Source organism: Nicotiana tomentosiformis, chromosome 1 (assembly GCF_000390325.3).
Source record: "Nicotiana tomentosiformis chromosome 1, ASM39032v3, whole genome shotgun sequence".
Taxonomy (NCBI): domain Eukaryota; kingdom Viridiplantae; phylum Streptophyta; class Magnoliopsida; order Solanales; family Solanaceae; genus Nicotiana; species Nicotiana tomentosiformis.
In genome coordinates, this window is record NC_090812.1 from 276370 (window position 1) to 295975 (window position 19606).

General features: G+C 37.5%; 1 protein-coding gene across 2 annotated transcripts; it reads right to left on the reverse strand.

The window, feature by feature from the left end:
- Positions 1-1328: 1328 nt before the first annotated feature.
- Positions 1329-18026, reverse strand: LOC104111950 (protein SEMI-ROLLED LEAF 2-like). 2 transcript variants are annotated; one of them, XM_070175633.1, is made up of 19 exons: positions 17554-18026; positions 16233-16307; positions 15848-15963; positions 15306-15420; positions 15049-15177; positions 8647-8694; positions 7628-7824; positions 7341-7537; positions 6928-7220; positions 6517-6666; positions 5994-6413; positions 5740-5889; positions 5302-5377; positions 4969-5096; positions 4654-4854; positions 4430-4570; positions 4224-4346; positions 2771-3001; positions 1329-1831 (listed from the first exon to the last, which is right to left on the reverse strand). In XM_070175633.1, the coding sequence occupies exons 1-19, from the start codon at positions 17683-17685 to the stop codon at positions 1676-1678; spliced, it is 3078 nt and encodes a 1025-aa protein (XP_070031734.1). In that variant the 5' UTR covers positions 17686-18026; the 3' UTR covers positions 1329-1675. The 2 variants fall into 2 exon arrangements, with proteins under 2 accessions (XP_070031734.1, XP_070031732.1); XM_070175631.1 differs by having other exon boundaries at positions 4224-4349.
- Between the last annotated feature and the right edge of the window lie 1580 nt (positions 18027-19606).

A 19606-nucleotide genomic window follows, 5' to 3' on the forward strand; every position in this document is an offset into this window, starting at 1 on the left:
AATGAATTAGAAACTAGACTTGTAGATCTTCAATTTGGTAGGTGGATCACCCCATAATTCAAAGTACATTGCGAAAAAAGCTCAACTACATTTGACCTAATTTTTAGCATATTTATGAATGTAACTTGTGATGACCTTTGTCAACTTTTGTTCCACAACTCGCTTGACTTCAAAACATAACACATGACTATCATACGACTAAAATAACTCATAACATAACCTCCTTATCATGTTAAGCACCCTAGTCTCATCCCAAAAGTACACGTTATAACATTTTCAATTTGTCGACTTTCGACGAAACTTGTTTTCTTCAATACGTTTAGCTTCTAAGCTTTCCAACCCTTTTGGTACTTGTTATCCGTGATCTTTAATATTTGTAACCTCCAAAGTAACATTATTAACTTACTTTATGTACTTTCAAAGATGATCTTATTTCTGAGCTTAAATCAATTGACTTACGATATACTTTTACGTAAGAAAATATGGGGCGTAACATTTAGAAATCACTTAGCTTTTCAATCAGTTAAATCGAGCAGGATGTTAAATATTCAAACTTGCTAGGAGAGAATGAGAGGAAATGACAATCGCTGCGATGAAATGTCTATGATACATGAGTATTTATAAGTCATCTAACATCATATAATTTAACTTTGACGTAAGTGGACAAAACTATATGCTGCTACGTGCATCTTTTAAACCATACATTTAAATATTTTAGTTCACGAACTGCAAGATTAAGATGTATGAAAGAAGTTTAATATCTTAACACCTCCTCCTTTTTAGAATTGATTCATCACACTAAGAGACATTTGTAATTTCGTATCTTCCAAAAAATATCAATCTTTAATGTCTTGGTAAGAATATCCATTAATTTTACGACCTCAAGCTCCACTTCCTTGTGAAGCGATCTAATCAAATAGTATATTTTTTTTTCGATGCGCTTATCCCTTTCATGTAGTACTGGGTTCTTGGACAATGCGATAACAAATTTGTTATTTTCTATATCATAGTAATCGATACTTATTATAAAATGCTTTTAGGTTTTTGAACATTAATGTTGATGGAAGAATTTAATTCTTAAAGGCTATAAAAGTCATCAACAATACATGGTTATATGTGTCTGTCAATATGTTACTTTGAGCTTCGTGTGTTCATACGTGTATATGTATATAATATATTATATAAATATATAGGTATAAAAGAGAAGAAAAATCACCAAAATTTCACTATGTCCACCCTCGAGAAAAGGGGAAGAAAAAGTGAGAAGCTCATGAAACCAGACTAATCATTCTGCACATTTTGCTATAAAACTTAAGTACAGAAAGAAGTAAACCAGGAAAGAAAAGTAATGCCTTCATTGATGAATTGTAGTTATAAAGATCATATATACATAGCATAGAGTTGATATTTGCCAGCCTAAGCTCAACATATAGAATCTTACGTTCTTTTTAAAATATTCTATACAAAATTCCCTCATTTCTATGAATCTTAGTAACTTTTCTCGGATCAAATGGATAGGAAGAACGATACAAGAAGAAAGAAATCAGAATATGTTCCAATGAGCAGACCCCAAAATTGTTTGCAATCTATATTAGCAGTAGAGTGATGCAAAAATTTAGACAAAAGTGAGATTCTTCAAGCTTTTGCTACCTCTCAAACTCTTGAACTGATGACATTAACTTCCAGCTGCCTTCAAAAAGTTGTCATATGGACTTGAAGCAGGTAGTGCAAAGAAGTTGGGATGACACTGGGATTCAGTTGCACATGGCGTTGGAGTGACATTGATAAAGGGATTCGACAAATTGGAGTCAGAGCCATGTTTGACGTGAACCTGCAACATACATGAGTTTCAGTGTTGAAACTATAGGATAGAAATTAAAGCATACACATAATTTATATTTGTAGCACGTAAAGCCATTATTTCATGCATGCTTGTAGAGAAGCTACTAGACAAGAAATGTGATCTCCAGTCTGAATACTGTAGTGCACACTTACAAGGAAAACATGAGATCATATTTGTAATGAATCACATTGACCGGTCTCTCTAGCACCAGGGAAATTGGGCACCTGTTTCACACATACCCTTGTTCGCCACCAGCATTTTCAAGGCTCTTTCAAATTATCTTCCAATGAAATTAGACAGCACTAATGATTATCTAATATAAGATGGTGTAGCTCTAGCATGTTACATGGTTGTGATAGGACAAAACTCTCCTTTCTAAAAGTATCGATGCCACCTTAATTTTGATGTGATTATCCTAAGTTTCCTTCTTGCTCAATTGCGCATGGTATGTTAATGCACTTGATTGTGTTGGGGGAGGGGAGTAGTTTGAGCTTCCATTGTCTTTAGATTGCAATTTATGGAAGAAAACCGGGGACCATACTTAATGGTGAGCTTCTCTTCTTTTTCCTTTTTTCCCTTGAAAACAACATCTATGATATCATGATTCCATCACTTCAATAAAATGTTATTACAGCATGTGAAGCTGCTTCTTAGTTATTACTGCTGCATGTGAAGTTGCTTCTTAGTAGGCCTCTACAATACGACTTTGAAGCCTACCAACCTAAAGGTTTCTTTTTATAACAGTGCAAAATGGAATCTTGTTGAAAGGAAAATTGGGTAAACGCTATTCCCTCCCTGTAATAGCAAAGTAGTATGCTTGCAACACTCTCCATAATATGCAGGGTTTAAAACTACATCTCTTCCCAGTCTCATGCACTGAAAATGATGCTCAAAACTATAAGATGGACACATTTCTTTTATACTTACTGGAGTAGATTTCATATCAACGCAGCTGTAAGACGGCTTCATATTTGCCTGGATATAGTCCTGTCCATAAAAGTCAAAAGGATTTTCTCGAGACGCTTGGGCAATCATTAAATGTGACATCTTTTCCTGCTTCCCTGCTTGAAGGGCCTCACAATGGCCTGCCATGTCCTTGTATGTCATATCAGAAGTTGAGACAGAGAGTCTTCCTACTTGCAGTGTAGTATCTGATACCTGCATAAGTTTCGGGTAAATGATTTAGAAAAGTTAAAACTATGTCTAGGGCAAGAGCCTTGCCATACATGATATTATCGCAGTAATTAAAATTACAACCATACGCGATCGAAAAATAAATAACCATAACCAAAGGGCCTTTCCTACAAACCTCTGCTGAGCAACCACCCCTATTTCTGATGAAACCTCCCGTTTTTTTATAGGACCCCCAAAAAAACCCTATAAAGTAATTATTCCGGTCACCTCCACTTGAAACCATTGATGTAATTCGAAATTATATGTGGGAAAGAAATGACAAAAATAATCTTTGCCATTACCAGGCCCTTTTGCCGTTCTATTAATATTACCACCAGATTGGAATTTTGGCCCTGGATGAAAGCATTGAAATTCTGTATTTCCTGTACTTCTTCCATACCAAAATACAAAATTGCCAAATTCTTTAGAAGACTTCATCATTTGATTCAGTATATATCAACACTCTTTCAGTTTTACCTTAAGTTCAGATCAAACATGGAATAATCACTCCACCTGCTTCCCTCTAAGAAGGATCAACATCAATTCGCCTCTATTAGATTTTATAACATTCATTTCATGAACTAGCTTTTAAGATTGAGTTAGACCCAGTTTTTTGTGAAGCTTCTCTACTTTTTTGGTATATTTCTTGTATACGGGTATTTATGCCTTTCATTAATGAAATCTTATTACTTTATCAACAAAAAAGGTTGAGTTGGACCCAAAATTCATTTTCTTAACATGATATTAGAGGGTTAGAGAATACACTTGTCCCTCATTGACTGTGTAGGGATTTCCACGGGGTTATAATATCTTGTTCATTCCACCCATTGCCTTAAGGTTTTCGGTTGAATGTTAAGATTCTTCACATACCTTGTCTTTCACCCCTCCAACCCTACGAATAATATTCCTCATTCAAGAGATCATAAAGCCTAAAGTTTCAGATCTCTTTTTCTTCCACAGAAACTGACCAGAAAAAAACCCAAAACGTTTTTTTGGTGGCTTCATAAGTTTATTTCAGAGAACCTTCACTTCTCCTGTGCGACCTTCTGGAGAACGAGTAACAAGAAAAAAGGAGAGTCTACAAAAGAACTGCCAGGACATCTTTCAGAAGTTCCTAGCAAGAATTACGACAGCCAACTCTTCCTTACGCAATGCCGTGGTTACTGTGTGCATGGAACGAATGGAAGGTATGCAAGCAGAAACTTACTGAATCGAGGAACTGAGTGACAGTTAAGAGGTCTGGAATTTGCAGAGTAAGGTGTGAGTTAGATATATTCTTATTCTCAGTTGGTACGCCATCCTCTAAGATGGGCAGCGTCGGGTCCCCAACCTGCTGGTAGAAAACAGGATATAAGATAATGGTGAGTATTGGATAAAAAGAAATAAAGAGTTAGAAGCAGTGGCTCCAACTACCTCGTCCAGACTTTTATCATCCTCTGAACCGAATTGGTAGATCTGTCCTGAGGTTTCTGAGACTAGCTGAGCTCCCAAAGGACAAACGTCATCAGGAAGGAAATCTTTAAGCAACTGATCCTTTATAGCAGCAGTCTTATTCTGCGCATAAGTCAAATGTCAAAATGCATTCGGCATTGCGTAAGTTATCATTGAATCACAATGAGAACAGATATGATGCTTACTTTATAAGAATTCCTCAAGCTCTCCACTATTATTGAAGCAAAATATTCTGTAGTTTGGTTACTAGATAGTTGTATTGCTGAAAGTGATTTCAGGGCATCATCGTCATCCTCTTTCGAACCATAAACTTTGACTGCCTGCTCTGTATTACCAGTTACAGCTTGCAGTTTACAGTCATCTACCAGCTGAAGAAAAGGATCAACCTGTTGAAGGTATTGAACATCGAATTAGACTAGACAACTTTGCACAGAAAGTATTGTGTAAAATATTTGCAAAATGAGCACATTGAACAAAACATGACTGAGGCTTGTCCTTACTGTTTTATCTGTCAATGCAGCTTTAGCACAAGCAACAACTGGGATAAAGTTGTAGGCTTTAGATAGGAAAATAATCATGGATGTCGCCAACATAAAGAGTGACCTGCGACGTGATGGTGGTAGAGATCCTGCAAACACAATAATGATGGCAAGAGGCAGTGCAGGTGTGTTACTAAGGAATAACATATCATGGTTTCGTCAATACAGCATAGATTAGAAGTATATCAGATCATATGCAGGCATTTATAAAACATCTAGATAACATGCTCTTTTATAAGGATAAAAGGAATATAAAGAACTTGTCAAACTCAGATACAAACCACTGTGTTATACCTTTCCCTCCAATAGAAATGTTCCTCAAAGAAAATGCTAGCTGGAAACTTCGAATAAGAGCCTCATGGCTGGATTTCTGAAAGACGAAATACAAGCAAGTTATCAACAACAGCCTAGTCTAACTTATTAGAAATGTTAATAAGCAAATACAAAGTTTATCTTTCTGATGCAAAGTCAGCATCTAGAGACAAGTTAAACTTAACAAGATGAAATTGATTGATAACAAGAGAGGTGTAGCAATTTAGGAAAAAGGAAGAGACACTTAGTTTTTCCATTCTAGAGCAGCTTTCAATTCATTATATAGCATAATCCAATAACATATACTCTTAACCTCATGCTCAAGTTCTACACAAAGACAAATATTGCAGATTAAGATGGACGTTGGAAAATATATTAGTGATGCAGATTAATATCTGCTACCAAGAAAAGCATCACCACCTTTGTTTGTGAAAATAACACCACCAAGCTGTAAGTATGAGCAATTGATTCATAATTCTCTGGAGTATTTGCAGGAGAGATTGCCTGCACCCACAGTGAAGACAGCAAGAGGCTGATCTGTCGAATTTTCAGCTTGAGAGAAATTCCATCCTGAAACAAAATGAACTGCGGTAAGCAGCAGCCAAGAAAGCATAATCTTGTGGGCATTAGTTTCTCCAACCAAAGGTAAAAACTGTTTGAATTGAAATGCCTACCTGCTCCTCTTCCGTGTTACCAATCTCTTTTCCTTCATCAGTTCCTGGTAACGAATTCCTTTTCACAGTATAAGCTCGACTATAGGTTGATGTTAATCTTTTCAACATGGATTGGTTTTTCACCATTGATTTAGCATTGAATGTTTTTTCCTTTCCAGCCACATTGTCATGAGAGGGAGATTGTTCTTTTTTTAATTTATCAAAAAGCGCAGCTGAAGAAGAAAACACTGAAACGGTTCTAGATAGGGTCCTCTGAATACCAGAAGCCTTTGTTGACCGTGGATGGACAGAGGTAGGACGGGGGCAAACTGAAGATGGGACAAGTACAACAGAAAAGACACGATGTGCCACAAGTCTTGTTTCATGGTCCGGGGAGACCATAGCTAAAAGAATTTGATGGAATAATGCCTCAGGGAAAGCCTGAAAGGTAACAGGAAAAAATGAGAACAAGAAATTTGACAATCAGCCAGTCAAGAGCATCACTAAGAGAAAATAAAGATGCCAAGAATAGAGTCCTGCTTGCCTTGTTTTTATATGAAAGATTTGGTAAGGATGCAATTATCTGAGCAGTTCGATAAACAGCAGCCATTGTATTTCTCACCATAACTGTTACATTTGAAATTGTTTCCAGCATCACTGCCATCACATCAAGAATAGGACCAGCATCTCCTACCTGTTTTTCAAAGGGATCACAGTTTACATTGTCTACACTCATGTAAAATTAGGCACTATATTAAAATTTTCATCTCCCTTCTTGTCAGGCAATGTTGTCTCATCTAGGACGATGTTTCTGAGGATCTCACTAAACAAAATCCTCAAAACTGATAACCTCATTTAGAACAAAGGTAAATAGGGCATAGTGCATGTTTTTGGTGACCTTGAGAAGTGAAATTACATAAATTTAGACTTTCGAAGATAAAAGCATGAACTTCACCTTCTGGGACATCTGTACAAGGCATTCATCAACTGCTGTGTAAAACTTTCTGTTCCATTGAATTACTTCTTCCCCAAGTTCCGAGTCATCAACGGAACAGAGTATGCTCTTGCGGAGATGTCTCATCATATCACTAAACGCACCAACTATCGTCAGAGATGGCTGAGCCTTTGTTGCCTTAGAAAGGGAGCTGGCAACTTCAACAATTTCTATCTGCATATTTGGATTTTTAAGGACATTCTTGTGATCAAGGTGCTTGATCAAAGTAGACAGCAAGAAGTGTGTGTTCTGCCCTGCATTTTAAGGAAATGAATGGAGTGAGTCCAAGGCGTTAAGGTGACATATATGCTGCTTAACCCCCAAGAATTAAAAGAAAAAAGGGTAATCACTGAGGTTAAAGAAAGATCAAACACCAGAATTTTCCATAATAGATTGCATGTCAAGCAAAACAACGAGGGCAACTCCGTGTTCACGAGACCAAAGATCAGCATTATCAAAATAACGGAACAGGGACTCCAGAACACGCCGTACAGTTGTTGCCTCCTTAGCTAACTTCGCCATGTTATGTAAGCACACCTTTGACCAAAACTTGGGGTTTCTCGAATCTTCTCTGTTCACAAAAGAATTGTAATTGGAGGTGAGACGATCCACAAAGGTAAAAATAATTAACATACATAAAGACCATGGAAAGAGGAATTACCCAGTTACACTAAGGCCTCTGTCTGTTACTATATTCCTCCAAGAAGTAGCCCTTCTCAATTCATCGGAGGATGACGACATCTGGTGTTCACCAGAAGAAGCCAGTTGGACTCCATGATTCTGCTTATCTTGATTATCATTATTGGGATCCAGCTTCTCCTTAGGGCCTTCACAATTTTCTAAAACTGCACCCGCCACCTGGTAAGATAAATGAAATTAAAACCAAAATACTCTCAATCACCAGACAGAACTTCCCAATACTTCCCTAAGAAAATCCAAGTGTTAGTACTAGAATGTTAGAATTTAAACAAGTGTTCATGTCCTGCATTAGACAATGTAATATGCATATTATTTTTGACACCTATAATAGGTATCTTGTTCACTAGAAAAGCAAGCTACATTGAAATAGACTGTCACTTTATCTAACAAAATACCACTTATCACTTTGTCAATTCAAATGGGGCACTTAGCAGATATTCTTATAAAATCATTCGGAACTTTAGGATCAATTTTACATTTGCTACGAGTTAGGAGCACAATATGGATGCTCCAACTTGAAGAAGATTACTAAGAATTTGTAAACATAAAAAGGATCCCTTATCCTATAGTTATATAATTTAGCAAGATTATAGGGCTGATAATAGAGCTGTAATTTCTTGTAAACACCATGTAATCCGCACTAACTTGAGAGAGATCAAACAATTCACTCTCAGAATATTCTTCTCTCTTTCTTCACACATAGTATTGGCTAAATCAAAATTGTGTGATGTAAAAATATATAAAGCTTTTCAATGACCGAATACAAATGTGATCCAATTAAAAAAAATAATCCTAGATATGTAAGATGGTATTTTGAACTAGGTGCAGCAGAAAATCTTTTTGAAAGATAAGAGATTTGTCCTAAACAACACAATAGTTCTAAAATTGGGTATAAGAAGACCTCACAAAATGGAAATACTATACCAATTATCTCAACAACCGATTAACCAGAGAAGCATAGAAATGTCTGCAATAACTTACACTATCGAATTCCGCTGGCATGTGACAAAACTCACCCATAAACCATATCTGTACATGAAAAGTTGAAAAAAGAAACAGAATTGCTCAGACTGTCCATTACAAATGAAATCAGACTTTACCTAAAGAATCCAGAGAAACAGATAAAACTGACAAAGTAAATGGAAAAGACAAACATCAAAATTAAATAATATCTGAATCCTCATAAGGACCAAGCAGAAGCTGCATGTTATTATTGCTTCTTTTAGTTTATAGATATGTATAGTGTAGTCTTGTCCCACATTGGAAGAAGAGTAATATCTCCTTGTAGTGTATAGCTATAAATAGGGACCTCTTGTATTGTATTTATCATCCAATATCAATAACATATTTTCTCCCATGCCTTCTCACATCGTATCAGAGCATTAGTGAGAAAAGATCGTTGTGCGTCATTCCAGCGTTAACCGGGAAGAAAGAACTTAGTCATCGTGTAATTTTTCCGGTGACCTAAGGCTTGTCTAAGTGAAAGTCACTTTCTATCGGTGTTGTGCTAAAACCAACACCACCACGAGGTAGATCACCCTCCGACTACCAACCCCTGAAATTTTATCCGACAGAAAAGCCGCCACACTCCTCCACGCGCCGGCAACAACTTTTCCGGCGAGGGTTCCGGCCATTTTATCGTGAAGCTTCTTCAGGACAGTGTGCTCTCCTCAAAATTCCGAGTCTACCCATCTAATTCAAATCAAATTACGGCCACTTTTATATTTTTCCGGCGTGAACAATGACCTTTCTGGCCATTTTTTGAAAATATTTCTTTAGGACAGCTTGCTCGCAAAGGAATTCCGAGTCTATCCATCCCGGTTACAACAAATTCCGACAACTTTGGAATTTTCCGGTGAGCTACAGTGTTTCCGGCAAGCTACAGTGTTTCCGGCATAAACAGTGTTTCTGGCACAGAACAGTGTTCTGTTTTCCTGCTGTAAACAGTGTTTTTCAAGCTATTTCTTCAGTTTTCTCACAGGAGTTACTTATTTCCACTATTTCAAGTTAACCATACTACTACAAATTGTAGCGACATGGGAACCGATGCTTTGAATAGTCGGATGGTTTCTTTAGCAGAGTATATTGAGTTCCTTCAGTATAAAGCATGTAAGCAGACATCTTCTGAGATAGCTTCTGTTGTTCAAACAGGTAATAGCGTGACTTGTTTCTCCCAATCTTCATCCTCTGAAGTCTTGGGTCATTGATTCAGGTGCATCAGATCATATTTCTGGTAACAAATCTCTTTTCACTACTATTTCGTATTCTCAATCTCTTCCAAAAGTCACAATGGCCAATGGGTCTCAAACCATGGCAACTGCAATAGGTCAAGCAAGCCCACTTCCTTCTTTACCTTTAGATTAAGTCCTTTATGTTCCCAATAGGCCTTTTAATTTCATAGTTGTTAGTCGCTTAGCCAAATTACTTAAATGCGTTGTTTTATTTCTTGATGACCATATTTTTATACAGGAACGCAGTACGGGGCAGATCATTGGTACCCGGCGTGAATCAAACGGACTTTATTACCTTATCCTTGCTAAATCACATGGACTCACATCTTGTCTTCCTTCTACAACTTGTCCTGTTACTGATTCACCAGATTTATTACATAAACGGTTGGGACATCCTAGTTTGTCAAAACTTCAGAAAATGGTATCTGGTTTATCTCACTTGTCAGCTCTAGAGTGTGAGTCATGCCAGCTCGATAAGCATACCCGCTCCCATTTCCCTCGGCGTCTTGATAATCGAGCAGAGTCACCTTTTACTTTAGTCCATTCAGATGTTTGGGGTCCTAGTCGGGTCAGTTCCACCTTAGGATTCCGCTACTTTGTCAGTTTCATTGATGATTATTCCAGGTGCACTTGGATATTTTTGATAAAAAATCGATCTGAGCTGTTTTCTATTTTCCACACTTTCCACGCTGAAACTCAAAATCAATTTGAGGTTTCTATTCGCACATTTCGTAGTGATAATGCCCGAGAGTATTTGTCTTCCCCATTTCAGCAGTTTATGAAATCTCATGGGATTATTCATCAAACATCTTGTCCGTACACATCTCAACAAAATGGGGTAGCTGAAAGAAAGAATAGACATCTTATTGAAACTGCTCGTACCCTACTCATACAATCTCATGCTCCGTTGCGTTTTTGGGGGATGTCGTTCTTACATCTTGCTATCTTATTAATCATATGCCATCTTCAGCTATCCACTACCAAGTTCCATACTCTGTCATGTTTCCCCATTTACCTTTGTTCTCTCTTCCACCCCGTATCTTTGGAAGCACTTATTTTGTCCATAACCTTACTCCAGGAACAGATAAGTTAGCTCCTCGTGCTCTTAAGTGCGTATTTCTGGGTTTCTCGAGAACACAAAAGGGGTATCGATGCTACTCTCCTGACCTCCAGCGGTACCTTATGTCCGCTGATGTTATCTTCTTTGAAACCCAATCATACTTCACAGGTTCGGGTCATCACTTAGATATTTATGAGGTACTACCAGTTTCATCTTTTGGAGATTCAGTCACTCCAGCTCCACCACCTACAGCTCCAGTTGTAGCTCCACCACCTATAGCTCCAGTTGTAGCTCTACCACCTATAGCTCCAGTTCCACCACCTACAGCTCCGGTTGTAGCTCCACCACTTATAGCTCTAGTTCCTCCACATAATCCAGTTCAACCTTCTGCAGCTCCACCACTCTTGACTTATCATCGTCGTCCACATCCAGCATCAGGCCCAGGTGATTCACGCCCCGCATCAGATTCTGCACCTACTGCAGACTTGTCTCCTCTTAGTCAACCAATTGCACTCCGCAAAGGTGTACGATCCACACTTAATCCTAATCTCCACTATGTCGTTTAAGTTATCATCGTTTGTCGTCACCACATTATGCTTTTATATCTTCTTTGTCCACTGTTTCTATCCCTAAGTCTACATGTGAGGCACTATCTCATCCAGGATGGCGACATGCTATGATTGACGAGATGTCTGCTTTACATGCGAGTGACACTTGGGAGCTTGTTCCTCTTCCTGCAGGTAAGTCTACTGTTGGTTGTCGTTGGGTTTATGCAGTCAAAATCGGCCCGGATGGCCAGGTTGATAGGCTTAAGGCTCGTCTTGTTGCAAAAGGATATACTCAGATTTTTGGGCTTGATTATAGTGATACTTTCTCTCCCGTGGCTAAAGTAGCATCTGTTCGTCTCTTTTTGTCCATGGCTGCTGTACGTCATTGGCCTCTTTATCAGTTAGACATTAAGAATGCTTTTCGCCACGGTGATCTTGAGGAAAAAGTTTATATGGAGCAACCACCTGGTTTTGTTGCTCAGGGGGAATTTAATGGTTGTGTGTGCAGATTGCGCAAGTCATTATATGGTTTGAAACAGTCCCCTCGAGCTTGGTTTGGTAAGTTCAACACAATTATTCAGGAGTTCGGCATGACTCGTAGTGAGGCTGATCATTCTGTGTTTTATCGGCATTCTGCTCCTAATCTGTGTATTTATCTAGTGGTTTATATTGATGATATTGTTATTACTGGTAATGATCAGGATGGTATTACTAATCTGAAGCAACATCTCTTTCAGCACTTCCAGACTAAGGATCTGGGCAGATTGAAGTATTTTCTAGGTATTGAGGTCGCTCAGTCTAGCTCAGGTATTGTTATTTCACAGCGGAAGTATGCCTTAGACATTCTTGAGGAGACTGGAATGATGGGTTGCAGACCTATTGACTCTCCTATGGATCTGAATGCTAAGCTTCTGCCTGGACAGGGGGAGCCTCTTAGAGACCCTATGAGATATAGGAGGTTGGTTGGCAAATTGAATTACCTCACAGTGACTAGACCTGACATTTCTTTTCCGGTGAGTGTTGTAAGTCAGTTTATGGATTCTCCCTGTGATAGTCACTGGGATGCAGTTGTTCGCATTTTTCGGTATATAAAGTCAGCTCCAGGCAAAGGATTACTATTCGAGGATCGAGGATCGAGGCCACGAGCAGATTGTTGGGTACACAGATGCTGATTGGGCAGGATCACCTTTTGACAGATGTTCTACGTATGGATATTGTGTTCCAGTAGGAGGTAATTTGGTCTCGTGGAAAAGCAAGAAACAGAATGTAGTTGCTCGATCTAGCGCCGAAGCCGAATATCGGGCCATGGCTATGGCGACGTGTGAGTTAGTTTGGGTCAAGCAGTTGCTCAAGGAGTTAAAGTTCGGAGAAATCAGCAAAATGGAACTAGTGTGTGATAACCAAGCTGCTCTTCATATTGCGTCAAATCCGGTGTTCCATGAGAGGACTAAACACATTGAGATCGACTGTCACTTTGTCAGAGAAAAAATACTTTCAGGAGATATTGTTACAAAGTTTGTAAAGTCGAATGATCAACTAGCAGATATTTTCACTAAGTCTCTTACTGGTTCTCGTATTAGTTACATGTGTAACAAGCTCGGTACATATGATGTGTATGCACCGGCTTGAGGGGGAGTGTTAGTTTATAGATATGTATAGTGTAGTCTTGTCCCACATTGGAAGAGGAGTAATATCTCCTTGTAGTGTATAGCTATAAATAGGGACCTCTTGTATTGTATTTATCATCCAATATCAATAACATATTTTCTCTCGTGCCTTCTCACAGCTTCTTTCCAACTTCAAGAGTCAGTAAGAGGACCTTTTGTTTATAGGTATAGAAGGTTTGGACAGAATAGCAAAGGGCAAGAGTCCTCCAAAGCAAAGAAGCTGAAGATGGGAAGCAACGATTGCTATCTGAATGTGGATCAGTCAAGGCAAGGTGATATTAAAAGCAATAGCCGTACATGATATAGGAGTTCTACGAATTGTATTGATATTAAAAGTCCTTCCATTATATTCTAGCCAAATACAAAACAACACTGCCAGCATAACACATTCTTAGAATCTATCCATCTGGCCCACAGTGATTGATAGCAAAATGTAACACCCTAGACTTTAGACGGAGTCCCACATCGGCAAAATACAAGAGGGATGTTAGGTATATAAGTTGATAAGCCTTAGACCCTAGTGAAGCGTTTTAAACCCGTGAGGGCCTAGGCCTAGAGCGGACAATATCACTAGCGGGCTGGGCTGTTACAGATGGTATCAGAGCCACTCTTATGTCAGCCTTGCCGATTGTGGGTCAGAGTTCAACTAAGTTTAGGCAAATCCCAGTTAGGCGGGGCAAACCTCAGTGCCGAATCTAGGCGAATCCCATGCGGTGGGGCAAAACTCAGCGAGGACGCTGAATCCATAAGAGGGGGTGCATGTAACACCCCACACTTTAGACGGAGTCCCACATCGGTAAAACACAAGAAGGATGCTGGGTATATAAGTTGACAAGCCTTAAACCCTAGTGACGCGTTTTAAACCCGTGAGGGCCTAGGCCCAAAGCGGACAATATCACTAGCGGGCTGGGCTGTTACACAAAATGTCCAATACATCTAGACTGAAAAAACATATACTTCACTCAACATGCCAAATGGTCTTTCCAACATGTTCATGGCATAGACACTATCCTTACACGCCAAATAATCCTACCTACATGTTCTTAGCAAACACCAGAAATGACTTATCCAGAAAAACATTTTCCATTATACCAAACACACCAGTAAAGTTTACTTTAAAGTTACAAATTAGTTTCAAATCCAAAAGTCACTTTCTAACTTAGATTTGAACTAAGGAACTTAAAATTTTCAGAAATCCACCATTCATATGGGGGATGATCAACCCCCATTATTAGCTACATCAATCTTATATACTTCCAAATTACATTGCGTAGACTCTCCAAAATATTACCGCACCCAGGTCAGATTCTCGAAAAATGCTCTACTTTGAAGGATCCGACACGCATCCGGCAACAATTTCGGAGAGTCCAAGCAACATAGCTTCCAAATTTAGGGATTTATTTACTTTGAGAAACCACATCACCAATCAGATAACCCACGCACTAAAGTGAAACTCACCATGAAAGAACTCATAAGCAACTTACTTATCAAAGCAGTATTTATAATCAGCAGAGGAAGCAGTAGGGGAGCAATTCACAGAATTCAATGGTGCAGGTGTAGGAACTAATTCAAAGACTTCTCTGCATAATCTTTGGGAGGAATCATTTTCAAGTTAGAGAGCGAATAATGAAGTTGTTCTTCAATAAGACACTTCTTATAAACTTCGGTTCCTAGTTTATGGAGCACAAATATACAACAAATGCGGAATGTTGACAAACCTAAAATCGTCAAAAATCTATGTCAATGTCCTAGCACATGCTTTCATAGAAACCTCAGTGTTCACGAGTGTATCTCCACAAACGTGGTTTTCATCAAACAAAGTTCATACATCAGAAAGAGCATAAGGAACTCAACAGGAAATTTATTTGGCAGTTTACCATAGCAGACAGGGCTTGAAGACCAGCGCAGCGCAATTTAAGCACTCTTTCATCCTCACCCATCTCTTGAGCAAGAAGACAGATTTTAGGAATCAGGCCTTCAAAATTAAACATATATGTAGAATCCCTCTGCACAATGCACAGTCAAATTGGAATATAAGCTTTAACTGTTAAGGAGAACTTGCAGATCTTTATCTTCAAGATAACTATCAGGCTATCACCACTATAGGGTAAAGCCAAAAGAAGGAGCTATTGACCTGGTTAATTATGAAGTCAAAAAGAGCTTGGCATCCAACTATGCGCATTTCATCGTGCCTCGTCTGATCCAGCAAAATGTGTATTATACTGAGAAAGCTGCCAGCAAATAGTGGCCTGCAGTGCGTATCTAATAGTTCAGGATTCGTTGTACAAAAAACAGTAGGAAAATCAGCAAACACCATTGTTTAGCAAGAAAGCAATGATCTCCAATAGATTAAAAGGCTAATGGAAAACAGTGAAAAAAACAAATATATCATGGAACTGTGCATATCTCTCAAGAAGGATAAAGTTTTGAAATTTTGTACATGATCGCCCTCATTTCCTAAAATTTTGTTGATGGGAAGTGGAAGAAGCAACAGTAGCAGATGAGGAATACATTCAAATTTTCATTTTCACCTCTTTTTCCTCACTTTCCCTCAGTAAAGTGCATAAGTTGCTATTTGATAATATTCTTTGAGGAAAGATTAGTACATATTCACGACTTTATCCTTTTCTTGATCAGAAACCTCCCCCATCAATGTAATAAGAGCAAGGGACTTACATTTGTTGCTTACAGGATGTAAGCAACTTCCGGTAGATACACATGACTACCTTTACAGACCCAATATTCTCGTTTCTTAGTTCCCGGTAGCACCTTTGCTCAAGAACACTTGTTATCTGTCCATAGATTGAAGTTCATCAGCTCTTCCCAAGCTTTAAATAATGTAAACATATAATCTTAGAGGATATCAAAAATCTTAACAATCTTTGAGAATCCAAATATGACATCCAAATATGACAAGGTTGTAAGGCATACCATCTAAATGCTTATAAGGAGAAAAAGGAACAAGAAATGAATACAAAAATTTATAAAAATCAGAAAGTAGAAGTCAGAAAGCAGAATAATTCCATCTTATCAAGCTTGTTCAATATCTCAATAACACAACCTTCGGTATACGAAGTGGATTTTTCGAAGCATATTCACACAATTTGTTGATCATACGATCATTAGGTTCTCCATCCTGTCAAAAATAAAAGATAACTTAGTTCTTGAAGAAACTTAGTCCTTTCAACCAATAACAGATCAACTTATAATGCGGCCAGTGAGTAAAGGAAGCATAGTAAATGTTAAGGAGGTTACATACTACCTCGAATCATTCAAGAACTCAAGTGTAAATTTCAATAGTACATCTCACCGCTACCATTGATGGAATAAAATCCCAAAAGATTCAACAACAGTAACAGCAACATACCCAGTATAATCTCACAAGTGGGGTTTGGGGAGGGTAGTGTGTACGCAGGCCTTACCCCTACCTGGTGAGGTAGAGAGGTTGTTTCCGATAGACCCAAAAGATTCATACTCTAAATGAACAACATAAACACCTACCTGCGCTAAAGTTTCTTTATCTCTCCAGTCGAGCGGGGGCCATGTTTTGTTATCCACGCCAGCTTAAATTTCATTTCAACTAAGCCAGAACTACAACTGTTAGGGCAATTAATGACCTCTCACACCTTTTACCATGTAATTTACCATTTTGGCTGAATATATATAAGCGAGCAAATTGTGTATAATTAAAAAGCAAGAGCATTGTTAGCTTATAAATGTACAAAATGCTACTTTTGGACCCTAGGAAATAAAATTTAATATTGCCATCAGAATCAGGTAGGAGCTCCAAGGTTCAGAGGTACAAAATCAATGAACTGTTTACATTAGCAAAGAAGCGGCTAGATTAGCGAGCAGCATCAAGATTTAAGTCGTGAATGCTCGTGCTGCAAAAATCTTCAATGAAAAGGTGTTCAAACACTAAAGGAGAAGAAAAAGAAGAGTCTTTTCTTTCAGGAAGAATCCTACACCTGCATCAGGCTTCTGGCCGATTTCTATATTATTGATACTCATGGACATAGAGACAGTAGCTGATTTGGCTAACAGAATATGATTTGTACAATTAAAAGGCTTCTAATTTCTTAATGTAAGGAAACATAAAGCTGGGAACATTTTCAGGATGTAGCATGAACGATGTTTCTGTGGGGCCACTACCAACAACAACAAGGTCAGTGCGTACGCAAACTATACCCCTAACTTGAAGGTAGAGAGGTTGTTTACAATATACACTCGGCTCTGTGGGGCCACTACCAATTCAGGTATCTCTCAAACTTCATAACACTCATTTCAAAATAAACAAATTAACATAATTGGAGACAAACAAATTCAATTCAATTCAATCAAAAAAAAAATGAAAAATTGATGGAATGTTAAAGAAGACTAACCGGAGATCGAGGAAAGCTATCAGAGATCAACTTCTTATAACGCTTAACAGGTTGGCGGGACCTTGTCCGCATTGCCGGACAACACACACAAAGTTGATCACAGGCTGGCATTATTCTATGAGAAATACCCATTTTTTCCAATTTTTCAACAAATTCCCACAAAAAAATATTCCCTCTTTTTCTCCAAAATTATAGAAAACACGATATGGGTTTTCCTGCTCTTGATTCAAATTTCAAGAAACACCCACAAAAAAAAGAATCTTGGGCCAATTCAAGATTGGTAAAAATGAGAGATTAAAGAACTGAGTATGGTAAACGGAAGAAATAAGAGAAGGGAATTGATTGCCAGAGGAAAGAGGGAGATCGGGAGAATTCTCACAGATCTCCAACTTCCCTCAAATGGCAACAAGAATGAGAGAGAAATAAATGGGTATTTTCTTTCCCCTATTTCAACATGAACGAACTGACCTCCCTAAGTTTTGCATGGGACTCACGTTCGTTCTCTAGTTTAGCAAAATTATGTAACGGCTACGCTGTGGTGGGACAACACAAGACCACAAAAAAACAAATACTAATATTACACATTTTGAATTTACAAAATTTGAATAATATAGTGCATAGGATAATAGTAACCATACAAGTAATCTCATCATCTAATCATTGTATATAAATATTGTTGGTGGTACGATTAAAACTTTTATCATTTTTTTAATATTGTGATGAGTTGTTATTGTTGCTAATGTGTTACACGTGACATTCTATACATTTTTATTTTATTTTATTGGAAAAATGAAAAGATTGCCGAGGTAATATTTTTTGGTAGCCTTTTGGTTATTTGAAATAGTTAATATTGCTAGCTTCTTCATTCCTCTGCAAAAAAGAAAAACACAATTAACGTGGTGATAATTTCATCCAAACCTAAATGGTTGTGTTCTACAACCACAAATAATAATCAAAAAAAAAAGTAGATACGATTAGGATAGCCAGCATGATGGGAGTATTAGCATGCCCAAACTATTAAAGAATATTTTGTCTTATATTTTTACATAAGTAAATAGTAGAAAGTTTTTCTTTTAACTGGGCAAAAGTATTAAGGTAAGAATTGTAATATTACTATTATTATTGATTTTATATATATATATATATATAATGTGCTACTACCGACAAATATTTGTTATGTATTGTAATTTAAAACAATGAAAACTTTTATTTGCTTTAGAAATAAAATTTGCAATATATATCATGCACGACTTTTTTTATTTTTTTAGGCACAGATGCTAAACATTGTTGTTTACGTTAAATGAAATCTCAAACGTATTTTGTACCATGCATAATTCCAAGGGAAATGATGCCAAGGTCGAGAGTTACGGACAAGCTTTATGAGTTGTTAAAAAAAAAAAAAACTAACATCTGATTGAATTGAATAACAACATTAGTAAGTAAATCCTACCAGCCTATTAGTTGTCAATCAAACCTTTGTAGCAATAGAATACCATATCGATGAATGTGAATCAAATAGTTATGATTATAGATTTAATTGACAATAAGTATGTTTCTAAATTTTCTTATAAATGATAAGGTGTAGAACAATATTTGCAATACTACGTGAAGGAACCACTCAATATATTTTATGGAATCAAGCAATACCAAGTATGCATGCACCACAAGGATTAACTATCATAGTTCATTAACTATAGAAATGCTAAATCGTAAATTTATGAGAATGAAATATAATCTACCAATATATGCGATATTTTAAAACTTAAGTAGTTCAAAATATTGTGTAGTCTTATAAGGATTGCAGGAAGCATTTGCATGCACCACTTATATATATCTGGAATAGTAAGTGAAAGTAATAACAATAGAAAGATTGAGTCACTAAAGACCCAAAAAGATGTTGAGATGAAACTAAGCTATATAATACAATGAGATGATGAATGGATAAGTATGACACACATGTAAAAGACGACATTATAAATGAAATCTATATAGATAAAAAGAAACATTTCAAAGTATGAAGTTGTTGTACACAAGGGAAATTAGCCACCCATCA